This window comes from Lepisosteus oculatus, chromosome 19, assembly GCF_040954835.1.
Source record: "Lepisosteus oculatus isolate fLepOcu1 chromosome 19, fLepOcu1.hap2, whole genome shotgun sequence".
NCBI classification, from domain to species: Eukaryota; Metazoa; Chordata; class Actinopteri; order Semionotiformes; family Lepisosteidae; genus Lepisosteus; species Lepisosteus oculatus.
In genome coordinates this window covers 5,813,257-5,833,400 of record NC_090714.1, presented here as the reverse complement: position 1 = coordinate 5,833,400, position 20,144 = coordinate 5,813,257, and the positions used below count along the sequence as shown (strand labels likewise).

The 20,144-nt window shown below is 42.9% G+C and overlaps 1 protein-coding gene across 4 annotated transcripts in view; it reads left to right on the top strand.

Annotated features, from left to right (window-relative positions):
* Positions 1–20,144, top strand: part of ankfn1b (ankyrin repeat and fibronectin type III domain containing 1b) — a 247,474-nt gene that overhangs the window by 221,062 nt on the left and 6,268 nt on the right. For all 4 annotated transcript variants that reach the window (XM_069180849.1, XM_069180847.1, XM_069180848.1 and 1 more), the window contains 9 exons: positions 2,471–2,561; positions 5,592–5,699; positions 9,730–9,829; positions 10,766–10,898; positions 12,006–12,125; positions 12,892–13,107; positions 15,952–16,118; positions 16,816–16,966; positions 19,966–20,134. In XM_069180849.1, the coding sequence (XP_069036950.1) occupies positions 2,471–2,561; positions 5,592–5,699; positions 9,730–9,829; positions 10,766–10,898; positions 12,006–12,125; positions 12,892–13,107; positions 15,952–16,118; positions 16,816–16,966; positions 19,966–20,134 (1,255 nt within the window). The remainder of the gene's footprint in view (positions 1–2,470; positions 2,562–5,591; positions 5,700–9,729; positions 9,830–10,765; positions 10,899–12,005; positions 12,126–12,891; positions 13,108–15,951; positions 16,119–16,815; positions 16,967–19,965; positions 20,135–20,144) is intronic.

Below are 20,144 nucleotides of genomic sequence, written 5' to 3'. Positions count from 1 at the left end.
ATCAGGCGTGAAATGCAATTCAAAAAGAGCTTGTACAATTTATTTTAGATTCAGCATCAATATTCATGCACAGCTTTGATTGACTCGCACTGCCTCACCGATTGTTTCAGCTGGAGAGAAGGACGCAGTCAAAGGAAATTTGTGAGCCATTGTCCTGTAAAATGTTTTCAAAGACGAGCGGCTATTTTGTTCATCTTGGTGAATCCCCCCCTCCTCCCCAAACGGTAATTTGCACATTCCTTTCTGACAACCCGAGCATTTGAAATGAGCAAGTGAGCAAGTGTAAAATGAGCATCACCAAGAGGAAAACATCACCCAGCCCAAAACTGTGTTGGTACACACACAGCCGTATGTGGGAGTCTGTCCTTGTGCAGAACACCGGAGAAAGATGCTGATGGGAAATTTGATATTTGAATAAGGCATGCTGAAATACAGTTGATCTTTTTATTAGGGGAGGGCACTGTGGCTTTAATACTGGAGCCCTATGCAACACCCTTCACATTTACTGAGTGGAGATGGTGATTTGTTAAAAGAGCAAAACAAAAATAGTCCCTCTTAGTTCTGAACAATTGCAAGTAGAGGCATGGAGATGCAGTCCATTCTCAATCTGCTGCCTAACTGATTTCTCTGTGAACGTCTTATCTGGTAAGGGTCCTATCCGCTGTTTTGGATGTCTAAACTTACATACGAAATAATAACTTGTACAACTTTACAAGAGAGGAACGATAAACTTGTTTCATAGAGTTTTTATTACTAGAAATCTGAAAATATTCTGTACTGCAAAGTCAGATGGAGTTTTTTTTCTCCTGTTCCAATTATCGGTTGGCTGAGAATTCATGTTTATGCCACAAACTTCTTTTTTTGCAAAAAGGAAAAGTTATTAAAGCTTTTTAGCTGTAAGTAAACACACAAAGGATCTTAGAATGAGTAGTTTTTGTTGCATACTTTTTTCTCCCAGAAGTTTTTTTGGGGTTTCGGTTTTTCTGTTGGTCCGCACATTCTTGTCCACCTGAAAATCGGATTCTTTCAGCGTAATGGCGGCAGAGATGTTGACGTTGGTGCAAAATTCTTCTGGAAAAATTGATCTTCCAATTTATCTTGAAGTAAAATGTGGAAAGGGGCATGCTGGTTCCTAATATGCTATAAAACCGAGTAGTATGTGATATATAATTCAGAGACATTGAGAAGCTCAGACGTCCTGTTCGAAAGGAGGTCTGGGTCTATGAAGAATTTATGAGGAGAGTTTCCTCTATTCATGAACAGCCATTCCCAGCTCAATTATTCTCATTCCTTTCCTCTTCTCAGCTGCCTCTCACCACTCTCCCTGCCACTCTGGCTCCAGCCCGCTGCCTCCCCCCTCCTCCACACACACACACACCCCTCTCCCAGCTCCCCGCACACAACCTGCTCTGTAAATTATTCCCCGAGAAATCCGTCCTCGGCACCCCTACCTGTGAAGATCAAACCCCGTACCAGCTCCGTGGCTAATTGGCGTCTGTAAGCAGCAATGACGCTTGAGTGGCCCCCTGCTACCTGGGCTCCCGATGTGACGAAGGTCAGGCCTCGGTCAGGGCTTGGGAGCGCTGATTTATCAGGCTGAGAAAGTGGGCCCGGCCCTGGTTACACGGACAGGCCTCTCATCCTCCTGGGTGTTCCTGCTGCCTCCAGTAGCTCGGCTTCCAGATAGTCTTTCTTGTGGTGGGGTTAAGTTATACTGTCGCCCAGGAGGCCGTAGGTGTCAGCAAAGGTCTTGTTGTGCTTCTTTTTTATTGAAAGCTCTTCCTTTCTCTTGATGCTCCCTCCCAATCACACGCCTAAGTAATGGTTTTGATGCTGAAGTGCGCATCAAAGGCTGTTACCATTCACTTTATTTTTCTCTTGTTTTGTTCCTTTGGGTTATGTTTTCCCATTTCCCTAATTTTGTCCGTCTCCTGCAATATTTATCTCCTTGCCTGCTTGCCATTTTAGGATTTTCTCGAAGTCTCACTTTTTACCTGGCACTTTCATGCGGCCTTGTTTTTACCTTGCCAGTGGGAATTTGGGTACTGTGCTCAGGAATGCAGTCCATGCCCCTTTAGGGCAGAAGTAAGAGAGATTGGGCAACTAAGAATATTTAAACATGGAGGCACGTTCATTTTTCTTATGGAGCCAAGCCTTTGAAGAGAATTGTGGAAACACAGACTCTGACTTGAACAGATGGGATCATATTTAAAAATGGAACTAAAATTGTTACATCCATCCATCAGATTTTCAAGCCGAAGCACCTGACCCAGATTGTTGCGGCAGTTTGACAGACTGTCTACGCAACTAGATTAAACCCCAAATATCTGTTTAATGTCTGATTCTAGTTATATATATATAAAATGCTGTATTTGTGCTGCTGTTAGTTTTTTCTTGCTCTGCCTCTGTGCTGCTGCTGTGTATTTGTGTCATAACCCTAACCCTAACCTCTGCCTGCTTGTTGTTGCAGGGGGCTCAGTATTACGTACAGGTGTTGGCCTACAACATGAAAGGCTGGGGACCTGCACAGCGGTCCATCCCCTCCTGCGCAGAACCTTCCAGTAAGTCTGCTCCCTTTCACTGTCCTTCAGCTTTTCTGCGGCTCTTCGTTAGGCCTCTGTCCGACTCCTCGCAAACGTGTTTCTACCAGTGGCGCCCCGTTTTTGCTGAATTCCAAATGATTGCTTTGAAGCAGATGTTTGTTTCAGAAAGAACGCACTCATGGCTAATAATATAAGATCACTTTATTGGCCCTATACAATTTCTTGCATTAGGGATTTGTCAGAGAGAAGCTTGGGGTCAGAGCGCAGGGTCAGCCATTTATACAGCTCCCCTGGAGCAGTTGGGGTTAAGGGCCTTGCTCAGGGGCCCAACGGAGTAGGACTCCTCTGCCAGCTGTGGGATTTGAACCGGCAACCTTCCAGCTACAGCCGCAGATCCTTAGCCACAGAGCCACAGCTCCGCCCTTTTTTTTATAAGAAAAAAACGAAAGGCTGATAGACAGCTGCCATTCCTTAATCACTTTCAGTGTGTTTTTCCACCTTCCTTCACCACGAACCCGATGACAGCTCCGTCTCACTCGAACAGCTGTCTTTCACACAGGAAGAGAAAAGATCATTTTTTGGAGTGTGAACCTACGAAGGAATAGTCTTTCAAAAGAAGCCACGAATCACAAATGTCATGATTTAAATTGAGTACACTATTCTCTGAAGCTATTGACCCTCGCTTGCTCATAATAAGCTCATATGGATAGTAGCTGTCAAGTGTTACATAGTGTGGTTGCATCCCCCAGCTTGAATTGACTTAAGTATGCACACTAAAATCCCCATATTAATAAAGGGAATCTTGCGAAATAACACTGTTAACATGATGGCACATGAACAGATTATTGGGAAATAAGAACAGTCATTCACGACAGAACAAGAGTGACTTTGATGCGTTGCTGGGTTTGCCTTCACACTTATCACTGCGGACACCAGGGAATCTCACTCTTCATCAACTGTCCCCGAAGAACAGACTAAATGATTAACACCTTTGGGTTGTCCCTGTTTAAAAGTTTAATGACATGACCTTTTCTTTTTTTATCTCCTTAACTTTTCACTTTTCCGTGATACACCGTAGCGAAAGCAGAGTAAACCACCCTTAAGCAGTGGTAAATATATGGTCACGTGGCATGGGAGAAAGGCAAAATGCACAGTGGTAAATCGGGGTATGACAGCGTAATGACACAGTAATAGGTGCGACACTACAGACGGCGTTTCCATGGCTCTGTTTTAAAAAGTCTGGGGTTGCTTCACGGCGGGGGGCAGGAGGTTTCAGTTAAACTCTGTGGCGTGGTGGGGCAGGACTGGAGCCACCATGTTTGTATTTAGCACCGGCGGGGTGGGGGGGGGTGGGGGGAGGTCCCACGTGTTTAACGATCGCACAAACCGTCGCCTCAGAAAACGAGCAGGACCGCAGAGACCGAATGAGAGACATTTTTCCAAATGTGCCGAAGGGAGGCAAAAGAAAAGGCGGACACTGAACTTTTAACCCATCGCGTCTCGAGAGCTGATTCCTCTGAATACGGCAGCTGTGCCCTGTAGTGTAACAGTAACGGAGCCTCGCAGGAATGCGATCCAGACGTAAGGAACTGTAACTGTAACCTAGTATTTTGCCTAGCAAGTGGTCGTTGTGGTTAGCTAACTATGGGTGTTAAGTTATCCCATAGCAGCCAAAGTGCTCAGCCACTGTAATTACCCTCTCCTTTGCAGTAATTGCAATCATGCCATCCACACATGGCAAAGATGATTGTGGAGATCAAGTACTTCACAGTGTGTTTTTTTTAATAATACCTTCATCGTGTAATAATAGTGGATGTTAGACTAATAAATTCCTGCTTCTTGTATGCTGCCAGGTATCCACTGCTTAACTCACTTTTAATATTTGATGGAGCTGTTTTATGTTGTGATTTAGAATGTAAGACAACCAGCCTGGACCAGCAGGCTCGACTGTCCCCATCGGGTTAGATCTTTGGTAGTGGTAGTTTAAGCCCCTGGAGGCACAGTTCTCAAGTGGGTGAGAATCTTCCTTTTTAGCGCGCCGAGCTTTTTTTAAGCCGACACCTTACCTTTTAATATTCCGCATGCGCGTGCGTCTGTGTTTTCCTCGTCTGCTGTCACTGGAAACATTTTCATGTTTGTGGACGTGTAGCAATGTAGACAGTGAAGCCCTTGTTACTTTCAGCAAACACTATAAAGAGCCCAGCTGTACTGTGAGGACAGGATCTTTTTCCGGGAACAGAGGGTACAGTATTTATAACCACCCTGACTGAATTGTGCAGACCACCGTCTCTCTTCTCCCCACCACATCCCATCCCACTGTTCTCCTGGGCCCTCTGATGATGTTACAGAGCCTCCCAGTCGCGTCTGACCTTGAGCATCCTTGCCCAGCACCTAAAGCAGTGAATGAGGTGCAGCACGCCACTGTTCATACATGAAGGGCTGACAGGTCATGTTGCACTCTGCTGATGTCCGCCATTCCTGTAGCTCAGGATGCACAGATAGAAGATTCAGTCAGGCCAGAAGGTCTAGGACTTCATCAAGTTACTCTAGTTTTTGTTTTTCTGCAGAGAGATGCTTACTCATCTTCTCTTACTCTGCCTGCAGTGCAGGTGGGTTTTCCTCCCCTGTCGACGTGCGTCTCATCTTTTGACGAATATGATCTGAAAACTTTGCTCTGTCCGCGTCTGTATGTCTTTTTGTTTAGACACTCCTTCCCCATTCAGGAGCTCCCTCCACATCAACGCAAACAGCTTCCATCTATAGAGCATTTGCACAGCACAAGCGAAGAAAAAACGGTGACAAAAGAAAAAAAAATGAGCAGAAAGGTTCAGACTGGGGGGTGTTTAATTTAGCTGCCTTGACGTCAAAGCGTAACGTGTCAGATGAGCCATCACAAAATGCCGCACGAGCAAACCTCTCCGTATCTGTGGGGCTGCGGAAGTCCTACGGGAATTTGGGATGCTTCTTTGGTTTTTCGCGTGTGTGGACTTGTAAAACGTCCAGCCCCGTTTTAACACTCTGAATTTTGGCCCCCCGTTGCTTCTCCAGGCTGGAGGGACGTTGATGGCTGTGAGCTGCGCCACAAGGGGCAGAAGGAGGCCCTAGACCAGCTGCTCAGCCAGATCAAAGAGGCCCACCAGCACTGCAGGTGTCACGGTAAGAGCTCCCTTTCCTCTGCCTGATACTGCATGCTTCCTGATCCACACCGTGGTGCTGAGGTACAGAAGTAGTATGTGCTCTGTCCGATGCCTGCTTATGATGGCTCCCAGTTTATTTAGGTTTTGCCTTGCGGTACTGAACACCTCAGCCAGGTGCATTTTAGCTTGTCCTGTAGTGAAACTGAAGAGACTGAAGGTATGTAGGTGGTGTTGAAAGGAGGCTGTCCAAGTGGCAAAAGGGTTTCTAGGGGTCCAACAGTGATCCACAAACTAAATCAGTCCAACCCCTTAGCCACCATTTTTCCCTGCACTGACCGAAAAGGTGAATGGCTGTTTCCTCCTGCCAGCATTTAAACAAATCCACCACTCTACTACAATTGGTAATTATCTTTTTAGCCAAAGATGGATGGGTTTTTGATGGATTTTCTTGTTCCCTAGTCTGTGGGAAATCCTGTTTTAGTTTGACAACCCAATTACCACATACGAATCTTAGTACTGGTTTGCCCCACCCTTTCATATACAAGGCCTTCATTGACAATATCTGTTCTCTATTTACTCATGGGAACCATACTGTTACCCTTAATCACTTGCAATCATCTAGGAAATGTTGTTCAGCCCCTTTGATGGGCTTCTTGAACTACAGAATATAGCTGGAAAAAGGTAATTGAAATCTAAACAGGAAACATTGCAAAGACACATTCTATCCTGATACATCATTTCCATGAGACTATATTGCCAGCAGCCATATCACCCTGCAACTCACAACTGGCAGCCCACTGAAGCTCAGCTCAGCCTGGCTGGTACCTGGATGGGAGACCTCCAGAGAAAAACTAAGGTTGCTGCTTGAAGAGGTGTTAGTGGGGCCAGTAGGGGGGCACTCACCCTGTGGTCTGTGTGGATCTTAATGCCCCAGTATAGTGATGCGGACACTATACTGTAAAAAAGCACCGTCCTTTGGATAAGATGTAACACTTAGGTCCCAATCCTAGGGTGTTTCTTGAAAAAAGTAGGGGTGATACCCCATCATTCTGGCCAGATTTCCCATTGGCCTTTACCAATCATGGCCTCCTAATAATCCCCATCTATGAATTGGCTTCATCACTCTGTTCTCCTCCCCACTGATAGCTGATGTGTGGGGAGCGTACTGGTGCACTATGGCTGCCGTCGCATCATCCAGGTGGGGCTGCACACTGGTGGTGGTGGAGGGGATTCCCCATTACCTGTAAAGGGCTTTGACTGGACTGTCCAGAAAAGTACTATATACGTGTAAGAATTCTGTTATATCCTTGACCTATAAAAGACTCTGTTTCTAATTTTAACTTTTGCAAAAATACCTACATTTTTAATTCAAAGTCAGCAGTAATGAGAAGGAAAGAGAACTATACATATCCTTAGATTTCTGTTAAGTTTTTTTAGCCAGACAGATCATTGCATTAGATTGCTCCATGCACGCAGCTGCACTTAATGTGATTACAGCCATATAAATATTCTCCAAAGTTAGCCTACTGTCACTCTGAAATGAAAAACACTTTCTGCAGTACGAGTGCTGCTTATTGTCACGGTTCTTGTGTGCCTCTGTTAAACTGTAAGAGCTCGTAGCTTCTCTCCAGGTTTAAATTAATGTGCCTTGTGAGCCCCTTTTTCCAAAAGCTAACGTCAAAACTGCTCTGAAATCCGGTTAGTTTCGTAGGCATGTATGTTGACATTAAATCGACAAGCTTAAAAGTGTATGAAGTTTGTCTTTCACGGATTTTTGTCAGCACCTTGGGGTATGGGTAGTAGCTTCCAAACAGGGCCAGAGTGTTCCGCGTTGACAGTGCTTTTGCAGGAGGGTTAGTTCAGGTGTCTGTTTTAGCGCCGTTTCAGATACGGTAGCCAGATCTCTGTGCTCAGGTCATGTTTGTTGTTCTTGCAGAATGGGGCCTTTACTTTAATTTCAGCAATATAAATCGCCACGGGCTAAGCAGGCTGCCCCTAAGGACTCCCTGCCTCCCACACTCCCCCCCACCCCCCCAGCCTTCTAAAAACATGATTAATTAAACTGTGAAAAGAGGCCTTCAGTACCCACAGTGTCCCCAACATCAGGCTTCAGCCGCCTGTCTGACTCTGTATTTTGGGTTGTTATTTTGTTGTATATCTTTCTGTGCCAGGAGGAAAATCGACTGTGGGTTCTGCTTGTTGGCTGATTTATTTATTCATGCGTTCACCGGGGAGCAAACTGCGATGACTTCGGTGGCCTCAGGCATGTACTAATGAATTTCTCCCTCCTCCCAAAATCCACAGAAAACAAACTCCTCGTCACAGAAGGCTCCCCCCCCCCCAACACTGTTTTCACGCAGTCTCTTGACTCTACCGCTGCTCCTTATTTCCTGGCATGCATGCTCTTAACACCTACCATCTGACCATGTAAATACACAAAAGCTTGTCCCGCTGCATATACAATAATAGCTGGCTGACTGTGCACAAGAAGACACTGTTTCAGTCAGGGGTATTTGAGTGAGGACAGGAGAGGCCAGAAGAATGAAAGCTGACTCCTGGGCAGCCCTTTTCAAAATTTGTGTCTAAGACCCAACACTTCTCAACGAGAAGTGCTTGGTGGCAACTTTATACTCCGAACACTTTAGAAAGTGATCCACTCCCAGCTGGGTTGTAATCCAACATTTGGCCAGCCACAACAGACTAGGCCCTTAGATCACTGTGTTTTATTTTTCTACAGTTCTCCAGAATAATTCAAGCCAGAAGTGTCAACAAAAGGCAGAGCTAAATAGCTCAGTAATGAACATGAAAGGGCACTTTCAGTCATGTATGAGCAGAGATTATGATGACTTGTCGCAGCTGTGGTTAAAGTTATAATGGCTGTCTGAGAGTGGCACGGCTGTGTTGGTGGGGTTGGTCTTTTCACATTAGGAGGTTCGAGTGAGGAGCTGCATTATAGAGTACAGCTGTGCAAGAACAAGAAGAGCTTCATTCCATACTGGAAAGTGGAAAGAAAAATCTGCTCACACCTGAAGAGGGTTCAACGGCCAAAATATTGTGTCTTTCTTTCCAGTTTTTCATCAATTATATGAAGATTAACATGCATTAAGACCTTGCAGTGATCTCATTTTAAATGCGTCTACCCCATTCTACATAAGAAGTGATAATCGGATGCTATAGTACTGCAGATGAGGACTGACAATGCATATTACTGGAAAAACCGATCAAGGATTTGACATGTGCAAATATTCTGACCTGGTTGTATCTCATATTATTCCGGGCAGTTCTACAATGTGGCTGGTGTGCGTTGGCATTTCACATTACAGCTTATAATCTCTCCTAGATCTCTTTGTGGCCTCCTATATAATATAATAGTATTTGTCATCGGTTACGGAAACAATTATCAAGGCAATTATTTTGAATACCCTGTCTTATGAAAAACTGCACAGGTCCACTATTTGAGCACCTCTGCTTATCCTCTTCGAGAATTCAAAAAGTGTGTTCTGTGATCATCTTGTTTAACTGCGGCGTAACATTTATTAGTGAAATGTAAACCTAGCAGTCCTCCAGTCTGCAATAAAGATCTCTAGAGATATTATGTGGTTGACTGATATTAGCCCTGTAAATTTAACTGCAGACAGACACAGTAGCCATATAAGCTTTCCTGGCTACTGAAGTTCACTTTCCAAAAAATGTATTTTAACACAAGTTCCCCCCCTCCAAAAAATCCACATTAAGAGAAAATGTTTTTTTTTCCAAAGGTCTCACGATTTATTACCTGTTGCTGTATGTCTCGTAAACCCGTGCCTTTTAAGGAACTGGGCTGTAAATTAATTGAAACTGACTAGGAGAGCTGCCTGTTTCTCCAGATTGTGTTTTCATAGTGAATTGGGTACTCCTACACATGCCAACACAGGCTTATGCATTTACCCATGGTCACGCCAGTCAGGTGGCACTGGGAAAGCTGTTTCCCATTAACGTAAAAACACTGGCCTATCTTTTGAAAATGAGTTGACTTTATTCCTCTTTGTTTCGTTTTTTTCCTCTGTCAGAGCAATGTAGGGTGCCCCCCCACACACGAAAGCACTCTGTCTCCAAGAGCCTGCGGCACCTTTTCCAGCCGACGAGCAAATTTGTGAAAAGCCTCAAAAGGTAACGGCCTCTCTTCGGTGCGATGCAAAAGTCTGCTGCTTTGCTCTTTATTTTAAAGATGCTGAGCCAGTGAATGTTAGGTCATCTGTCCATCATAGTTACCTGAACAGTACTGGCAAGTTTGTTGCTTTTCACCCCATTCCTGTCCCACACTGATAGATGAAAGTGGCTCAGAAGACCAGATCTCAAGCCATAAGTGAATACTTGAGTAGTTTAGTTAGATCCTAATGAATGCAAGACAGGTACAAATACATTAAAGGTTGCAACTCTCCTAGCTGAAGGAACAGCTGCCTGACTGCAAGGATGAGGCTGATTGAACTCCCCTCAGTTTCACAAGGAATGAGCAAGAGCTGCTACAAGGGTGCAGGGGTGGTGAGAGGGGGCCAAGAGAGATGACAAAAGGAGAAGATGACATATATATACACACATGTAGGAGAGCAGAAGTAGGTGAGATGGGGATCTAACTTTCTTCCCAAACTTCTGTTCTAAACTCCATAAATCTCGTTTCACTGTAGCATGTTTTATGGGGAAAACCCCCTCTTGAAATTAAGGTTGATTCATTCAAGTAGACATTTTATAGAAGCAGCTTAGCTCAAACTGGATCTTCTGCTTGTTCTGAGTTATGATCTGCGTAGCTGTTATACGTGTTTCTTGAAACTGTTTTCCTAACAATGTTAACAGTTTCAGAGGTATTACTTTATAACCTATTAGTGTATATCTGACATCTATTAAGTGTGCAGGCTATGAAAGAGAAAAAAGAAAAATGTTTCTGTCTAATACAGTCCTCAGTTTTATTCAATACACCACCCAGCTTTTACAGATAAAATGTGAGGTGACCCATGTGAGAGTCTGTTTTTTCACTTGAAGATTACGGTCTTTTCAAAATAGTCCATCATGAAAATTTGCAAACTGACTGTGTTGTTTTATCTTTTGAAGGGGTTTGTACCTAACATCCATATTGTACAGAGAAGACAACATTCTAGTCACGCCTGAGGACCAGATCCCAATTGTGGAGATTGACGATTCTTACTCCAGTTCTCTGATGCAAGACTTTCTCTGGTTCACCAAGGTCAGGCTTTCCCTCACAAAGTGAAGTCTTACACAGGCTCACATGTTCATAGTGGTAGAACCTACCCTGGTTCTGAAGGGTATAAAGCAGATTCATCTCCCTAAGATGTTAATTGTTGTATACTGGCACCCCTTTATACAGATGGAAGAACAGAAGCAGTTGGGGATAAAATATTGCAAAGGTACAATATAAAATTGTAAATTGGAGACTTAACCCCATTAACTTTAGCTTTACTGTAGGTCCAGAGTTGCAACCACTCTTCCAGGCTGTCTCCTTATACCAAGCTTAAAAGAATTACCAGAACCTGCTCCCTGTTTTAAGGTGTACTGTTTGTGCTAGGGTGTCAGAAAGACTTTAAAAGAAGGGGGATATGGATACAAAAGAGGAAGAAAACGCACCCCACAAAATCCCTCGAGTTAATATAACCCCCATGTCACTGCCCTACTCCAACATTTGTCATCCAGTGATATAAAAGGTCAATTAAAATCAGCTGTCAGAGCCAGAGCACTTCCTAAAGAACTCACCATCTGTGTATTAAAAGGATGGATCTGTAAAAAGAGATAGTAAATGTGACATCCTGTTGGCACTGTCTCTTATACCTGGTTCCTAATTACTGTATAGTCTGAAAATTTTTCAATGCACGGGTTTAAGTAACAACATTTCTGTGCAGAGGTGTCACTTGTTAGTATGTTAAACCAATATATTAGAATGCATATTTCAGATCATTGCTGATGATTTCTCCTAAAGCTTCTACCAACAGTGTTTATGAGCAAAAGGACCTGAACAGTTGAGTGGGATGCATTTGGACGTAGGCCTGTGTTCACATAGTGCTCTGTAGCACAAAAATCCTGATGGCGCATTTTTAAGACAAGAAACAGACTCCTTGTGTATACAAAAGGGAAAGATTTAAACAACCTAGGGGGAGCTTAAAGTCAACGTCCTGAAAGATATATTTTCCAGTTTGTACTTTATTTATGTTGTTTAACTTAAGAAGGGCTCGTGTGGGCTCAGCGTGGTTTTGAGTGTTGCATAACGCCCTCTATTTGTGAGTCTGGGAATGTGTGTCTGGGTCCTACCAGGCTTACAGTGCTGGTGTCGACGCTGCAGGTGTCCTGTCTCTGGGAAGAGATTCCTTGGATGCAGCAGTGCCTGAGCCCTTCCCAGTCCTCCTACTCCTGTGCTCTTCAGACGCGGCTAAAAATGTTACAGGCCGTTTCTCAGCTGCAGGTAACACCCGCTCCCCTGTTCCCTGCCACGCACATCGCCAACTCGGACACTACTGCATTCTGTACTTCATAACTCTTAGCTGAGAATTGATGCTCAATCAGCCTGTCAGTCACAAGAAGGAGCAATGCAGAGTGTCGCAAACGGACTACAGTATGTAGCAAAAGTGCATTTTATTTAGCAAGAACTGGGAGGTTTGCAGATCCGGCTAAGTCAGACATCTGTTTTGCTGTATGCCTCTTCACAGTCCTTGTGTTACATCCATACAGTATTTAGAAGTTGGCACATCACTCAGAATTTGCTGGGTGCGGGGTAGCATCATGTTTCATATCTTGGTTGGACAGTCAGAATGAATCAGTAAAGGTTTATTCCATGCTGAAAAGAAAAGAGACAACATTGTGGCTGTGGAGCCTTCTTCAGGTGTGAAAGCGAAACATTGTGTCTCTTTTCTTTCAGAATGAGCTTTTACCTGTTCTTTTACAGCCTAAACATGAATGCCTCATTAACACAAATAGGCTTTTCAGAGTTATTATATAAGGAACATCTTGGGAATAGGAGCAATTTGATGTCCTTATCAGTTTGCTTTCATTGTTTTTTTTTTCTTTGGCAAGAATAAACCTGTAATCAGACTTGACATTTAACAACAGTGACTAAACATTGAAGCACCATAATGTAACCTGTGTTAAACGCTCAAAAGCACTGGCTAAACACAAAATCTTCCACCACAAGACGCAGCAATTCATGCTCCCTTGACGTCTGTCTGGAACAGGGCATGCTGGGAACACAGGATCTGGGGAGGGTGTACTTTGAGCCCATCAAGGACAAGCATGGCAACGCTCTGCTGGTGACTCTCCGTGACCTGAGCGCCAGCCCAGGCCTGGACAGCGTACGATGGGCCCAGCTCTGTAAACTTCAGCTGCAGCGCAAGTCGATTTCATCACCTGAGGAGCCCACTGCTTTGGACATGCTGCTGATCACCCTGCACGTAAGTGACGCAGGAAACAGCACGTCTCCCTTTGGTCAATTCTCCTCTCTGCTTTATGAATGCTTTTTGGCATAAGCTAAATCAAAACCTTGTCTGATCTGACGAGAATTTTTTTCCAGCCTCATGCATGATGCCAGCTTTCTGTTTGCCAGTGACTTCGGCTTCTGTGCAATGGAAAGTCACAATTGATTGGCTAATCCGTAAAGCTAGGGTTTGTCTTAACCTGGGCTGTAACTAGATAGTCAGGGTTTTATCCCTTTCAGACCTGTGTAGACTGCCCTTCTCTCTTTAGCCCCAGAGAAAGCTGTTAGTACGAAATGGAGGACATGGCTCAAATCAACTTACCTACCTGCCCATAGCAAATTCCACTAAGCCCATGACAGGTCAGCTTGCTGTTTGCTACAGGCATCTCGCCTCTGTCCATTGGAAAGCTGGCCATCAGCCAGGGACTTAGGAATTTATGTTTGGCAGGTAGGTCAAAAGTTTTGATTTAATCCACTGTCAAAAGTCACTTTTTAGCCCCATATCTTGATTTAGCCTGTGTTTCAAACGCAGAGTTGACAAATGAGGTTAATTGCTTATTCTAGATCCTTCTTTTAACTCATATGTCACTCTTGCAGTGTTGATTGGATGTTTTTTTTGTCTTTGTCCCTTTTGATTATTTATCCTCTTCAGTATAAACAAAGAGACAAAATAATTGCAAAACTGACACCCAGCAAATGTGACTAAGTGCGCAGGCAACAATGTGCAGTTTTTATAAAAAAATAGACATGAAAAATTCCAGGAATCATTCAGAAAACACAACAATGGTAATAAGACAACAATAAAACAACACATTCTGTGTAAATAATAAGACAACAAGGCAATGCTAATAAGGGCAAAGTAAAGGAAAATAAAAAAATATGATAAAAAATTATATTATAACAGAAAATTGAAAATTATTATTGAGAAAAATATGTTTCGCACTCAACTGATTTACCAAATCAGTATGAGTACATATAGCCTAGGCTATATGTATAAAATATGATAATAAGCTGACTATAATCTCCCAATGGAAATGACTTTGGTTGAACACTATATTTCATGTAAAACCATGAATTACAAAAAAATGTCAGGTTTGAACATGCACCGTACACACTGTGGCACTGTGGCAGAAGTGATATGCTGAGATTTTCAGTTTCATGAATCAGAAAGCTTTCTCTGATTTGAGACAGTTATTGGCTTTGCATTAAAATCTGATCTATGATCTTAATTTCCATAATAATACTCAATGGAATTGCTCAATTTATTGTTTTGTGTGTGTTTTGTTTTATATGTCACCTATTGTTAGAATCATGTTTGTCATTCCAGCCTTTTGATTGCTGTTTTATGATTTTACCAAGCAGTAAAGTCATGTTGTGGACAAGCTGTAAAGGGTCTAAAAAACATCTGAACATTTGAGCACTAGGTTTTATCGTGAATTTTGTTATTTGCGTACAAACTCGACAAGTGTCGACCTATGAATAGTGACACTGGCACCTCTAGACAGTATATTTCCCCACACGTTTTCATTTTGTCTAAGGAAGTACTGATAGTAAAGGCCAATGAGATCTTTTTATAGCCTCCATTTTCTTTTCATTTATAGCACTTGGCTGTTTCACTGTGCCTAATTGCTTTATTTTGTCATCTGATTTCAGGGATCGATGAAAATGAGTTCTTTTCTCTCCATTATAAATAGAATCTAAATGTTTAATACAGCATTTCTCATAACACAGTGACAGCTCATTGCCGAGATGCATTGATTTTTCGGTTTTCTTCACAGCGTATTCAAGGCAAACAACTTGGGCCCTATTTAAACCTTGTCCTCTGTTATTCAAAATACCTTTCAGCAGTAGTAAAGAAGTAAATATGGAAAGTGTTTCAGAGCATGACGGAGCAATTCCTCTGACGCTGCAGAAGCACACAGAATGTGCACATTTATGAAATTCATAAACCACTCATCTCATCTGAAAGACTTCCAATATATCATAGGGGCTATATTTACATTAACCGAAAGGGCACAGACCTGAATGGTGGTCTTCTATAGATGTTTTTCATAAAGATCTGCCAAAAGAGAGAAAGACATTTCCAATACATTTGCCTCCAGGCTCACTTTATTACGAAACTTATGCCATCTTGGAATGTTCCACCAGCATGAGAGTGTATTTTCTGCACATTGTAAACCACTATAACATCCATTATAAAAAGTTCATAAAATCTTTGTGAACATGACCCCTAACCACAATACTGTATTTTATCAGCAATTACCAAACATTACATGCTCAGTTAGCTGTGGCTTTGTCGTAAATGTAAAAAATACAAAAACAATCTTTTTATAACCTGTGGCAATCCATTTAGAACATTTTTTAACCTAGCCCTAGAGAAGAGAGACGCTGTGTTTGCTATTTGAGCTCTTATTTACATAAGGAATCCATTAATTACATTAATCACTCCAGCTTTTGGAACATTTTCTAAAGGGATTTCAAGGTACCCTGAAATCAACTCTTTATGAGCTGCTCTAGATAGATAAATTAATTGTCAGCTCAACTAAGGTTTTAGGTAATTAAGTGTGAGAAAACGGGCAGGTGCACAGATATTGAAACACCAGGGCAACAGAAAAGACTGTGATTTGTTTTTACACTATACCTTCAACCAAGCAAATTGCTTGCTCTAACATGACCTTTTTAGAGCAAAAGGTCTTGTTAATTCAAGATGTCAGGGAGAATTTTGGTTTCCCGATGAGGCTAAAGTATTTCAGCTGTGTTCCTGCATGTTGCATGTTGGGTCCAAAGTAGAGTGGTCACCTCCCGGTGTTGTGTGTTCCAGGAGAAGCTAGCCTATCATCGGCGCAGCAGGCAGACCCTCTCCCCAGGCCTTTACCTGGGCTACCTGAAGCTCTGCAGCTCTGTGGATCAGATCAGAGTCCTGGTGCCACAGAAGCTGCCCAACATGCTTTGCCACGTCAAGATCCGGGACAACCCAAACGTCTCCAGGTGGGATTCCCATGTCTTTCCCCCTTATCCATTTGGTTCCATTAAAGGGCAAGGAATTGTGGGGTAAAGTACCTTCCTGTTGTGTCACACAACAGGTGCAGATTACCCTGAATCGATTCCATTCCATTTCTTCATTCTTACGAATGGTTAATCCAGCGGTTCGCTCGAATCCCAAGTAAGGCAGAGTGCAGGTGCGATTTGTATAATGTAGGATGAGCTTTATTGGGGTAACTCGTCTGTCTGAAGAAAATGGCAGCCCGTTGGAAAGGACAGGGCTGTTGGACCAACACCCCACCCCCCCCCCCTTTAATAAAGGGGAAGACTGGGAGCTACTGCAAGGATGAAGATGGGGTAGAGGGAGTGGGTTGAAAACGATCCATGATATTTATACAAAGGCAGGCAGAAGAGGGTGAGATTAGGGTTTGACCTTCTCCCAGATGGTTGTTTTCAATGCCAAATGTTTTAGTTTTCTGCTGGAGCAAACGAGCAATAAATCAGTTCATGTTAAACACCAACCCCAGGATCATACAACACTGCCAACTGTTTCTGTTTCATAGTCCATATTTGTTCCATTATTGATATTTGGTTTCTCATGCATTTTTGGTGTAGATTCTTCGGTTGGTCATTGTAGTCTTAAAGGGGAAGTTTGTCTTGCCAGTTGGCTTTGTGGCTAAAATAGTGTGTGATTGGCTGGCAGGGAGGAGTGGGAGTGGCTGTTGAGCCTTGGCTCGTTGGAGGACACGGTGGCGACAGAGCAGAGAGTGCACAGCCCCCAGCAGCTCTTTCTGCAGGACCTGCGCAGTGCCGCCATGGAGCTCATGACGCACATCAACATCCCGGTCAACCAGGTGAGGGGCTGGCTGGTTCACATCAGGAGCCCTGCCATGTCTAGAGTCCCATTGCATGTCGATTCCATTTCAGGTTTTTCACAAGCTGCAAGCTCTCCTAACAAGAAGAGTAACAGCACCTTGCTGGCAATTTCAAGCTAGTAACCTTATTTTGAATGTGTGAAGTTAAGATACTGTATCATGATGACTTTGGATTTCTGTTTCTATAACCTATTAAGCTTCAGATAGAACAAACATAGACATAAAGGAATTCTTTTCTGCTGCTTTTTGACAGAACATATGCAAATGTTGCAGAATTCAGCATTGTCTTATTTGAAGCCATAATCTTGATGGCTGTAATAGACTTATTTTTGATTAGTGTGACCTGACTGCTGTGTTATCTATAAAATAAAACCTTTCTTGGATTTCTCGATAATAACACATACAGAAGATATCGGTAACTGGGAAGGAGGAGATGTATTGATGACGTGGACATACAGTACATCTTTCAAGCAGTCGTTTTAAAAAAACATAATTTGGCTGGCAATAATTCCTTCAGTGTTCCAGCTCATGCATCTTTAACATGAATAGTTTATTAATATGTGTAAGTACTGAAAATTAAAAATGAGGCTGGAAGACTGCCTGTTTCTTTCAGTTCCCTACAGATTGAGTTGATTTCATCAGGGAAAGCTACTGCTAACTGTGAATTTATGTATATTTTTAGTTTAGAAATACAGGTTTGTGAAAGAACCCACCCCTGATACACATACAGTGCCTTGCGAAAGTATTCGGCCCCCTTGAACTTTTCAACCTTTTGCCACATTTCAGGCTTCAAACATAAAGATATACATTTTTTATTTTATGTGAAGAATCACCAACAAGTGGGACACAATTGTGAAGTGGAACGAAATCTATTGGATTTTTGAAACTTTTTTTAACTAATAAAAAAATGAAAAGTGGGGCGTGCAAAATTATTCGGCCCCTTTACTTTCAGTGCAGCAAACTCACTCCAGAAGTTCAGCGAGGATCTCTGAATGATCCAATGTTGTCCTAAATGACTGATGGTGATAAATAGAATCCACCTGTGTGTAATCAAGTCTCTGTATAAATGCACCTGCTCTGTGATAGTCTCAAGGTTCTGTTGAAAGCGCAGAGAGCATCATGAAGACCAAGGAACACACCAGGCAGGTCCGTAATACTGTTGTGGAGAAGTTTAAAGCCGGATTTGGATACAAAAAGATTTCCCAAGCTTCAAACATCCCAAGGAGCACTGTGCAAGCGATCATCTTGAAATGGAAGGAGTATCAGACCACTGCAAATCTACCAAGACCTGGCCGTCCCTCTAAACTTTCAGCTCAGACAAGGAGAAGACTGATCAGAGATGCAGCCAAGAGGCCCATGATCACTCTGGATGAACTGCAGAGAACTACAGCTGAGGTGGGAGAGTCTGTCCATAGGACAACAATCAGTCTTACACTGCACAAATCTGGCCTTTATGGAAGAGTGGCAAGAAGAAAGCCATTTCTCAAAGATATCCATAAAAAGTCTCGTCTAAAGTTTGCCACAAGCCACCTGGGAGACACCCCAAACATGTGGAAGAAGGTGCTCTGGTCAGATGAAACCAAAATCGAACTTTTTGGCCACAATGCAAAACGATATGTTTGGCGTAAAAGCAACACAGCTCATCACCCTCAACACACCATCCCCACTGTCAAACATGGTGGTGGCAGCATCATGGTTTGGGCCTGCTTTTCTTCAGCAGGGACAGGGAAGATGGTTAAAATTGAGGGGAAGATGGATGCAGCCAAATACAGGACCATTCTGGATGAAAACCTGTTGGAGTCTGCAAAAGACCTGAAACTGGGACAGAGATTTATCTTCCAACAAGACAATGATCCCAAACATACAGCAAAATCTACAAAGGAATGGTTCACAAATAAACGTATCCAGGTGTTTGAATGGCCAAGTCAAAGTCCAGACCTGAATCCAATCGAGAATCTGTGGAAAGAGCTGAAAACTGCTGTTCACAAACGCTCTCCATCCAACCTCACTGAGCTCGAGCTGTTTTGCAAGGAAGAATGGGCAAGAATTTCAGTCTCTCGATGTGCAAAACTGATAGAGACATACCCCAAGCGACTTGCAGCTGTAATCGCAGCAAAAGGTGGCTCTACAAAGTATTAACGCAAGGGGGCCGAATAATTTTGCACGCCCCACTTTTCATTTTTTTATTAGTTAAAAAAGTTTCAAAAATCCAATAGATTTCGTTCCACTTCACAATTGTGTCCCACTTGTTGGTGATTCTTCACATAAAATAAAAAATGTATATCTTTATGTTTGAAGCCTGAAATGTGGCAAAAGGTTGAAAAGTTCAAGGGGGCCGAATACTTTCGCAAGGCACTGTACATGAGCAGTATCCAACTCTAAATATCAAACCCTTGTTTGCCCATTCACATTTGACATTGTAGGAACTTCTTGGCTCTTTTCTTGTTCTTGGAGGTGGCCAACATCTTTGTCCCTATAGCCAGGAGTCCTCTCTATCAGCCAAATGGCTTAATACCAAAATCCAACAATCCAAACCAGCAGTCATTGGTTTCATAATCACCATTGAATTGAAAATGAGCCCACATTTTGCGGGCCTTGACATGATTAATAACCCGTGGTGGAAGGAACAAGAATATTGTACCATTACAGACAATAAAAGCCTAAAGAAAACATGCTAACTTTAGTTTACGGGTTGCAAATGACACTTCACAACTATTTAACAAAGATAAAAATTGAAGTATCCATTAATGAAACATTTACATATGAGAACATGACATTTTTAATAGGCATGCAATTAATCATTAGTGTTCTGTTAACCTATTATAGATGGTCACTAATTCATTAGCATAATTTGCATCCCCTCAAACCAATCTCAAACCTTTTTCTGTGGACAAACAATCCCCTTCGACTCATCTCCAGTATTCCGACTGAATTCAGCCTGTATTCCCTGAATGCCGTATTTCCTCTTTCTCAACAAGGCTCAGGAATTCCGTATCTACAGCCAGGAAGTGCTGGAATTTGGCGAGAAGGTGTCGATGCTGTTGCTGTTGCCCCCTTCCGATGATGTATGCACCGCTCCGGGGCAGAACAACCCCTACTCCCCTCGATCTGGCTTCCTCACCCTACCCCTGCAAATCTTCGAGCTGGGTGAGGCACA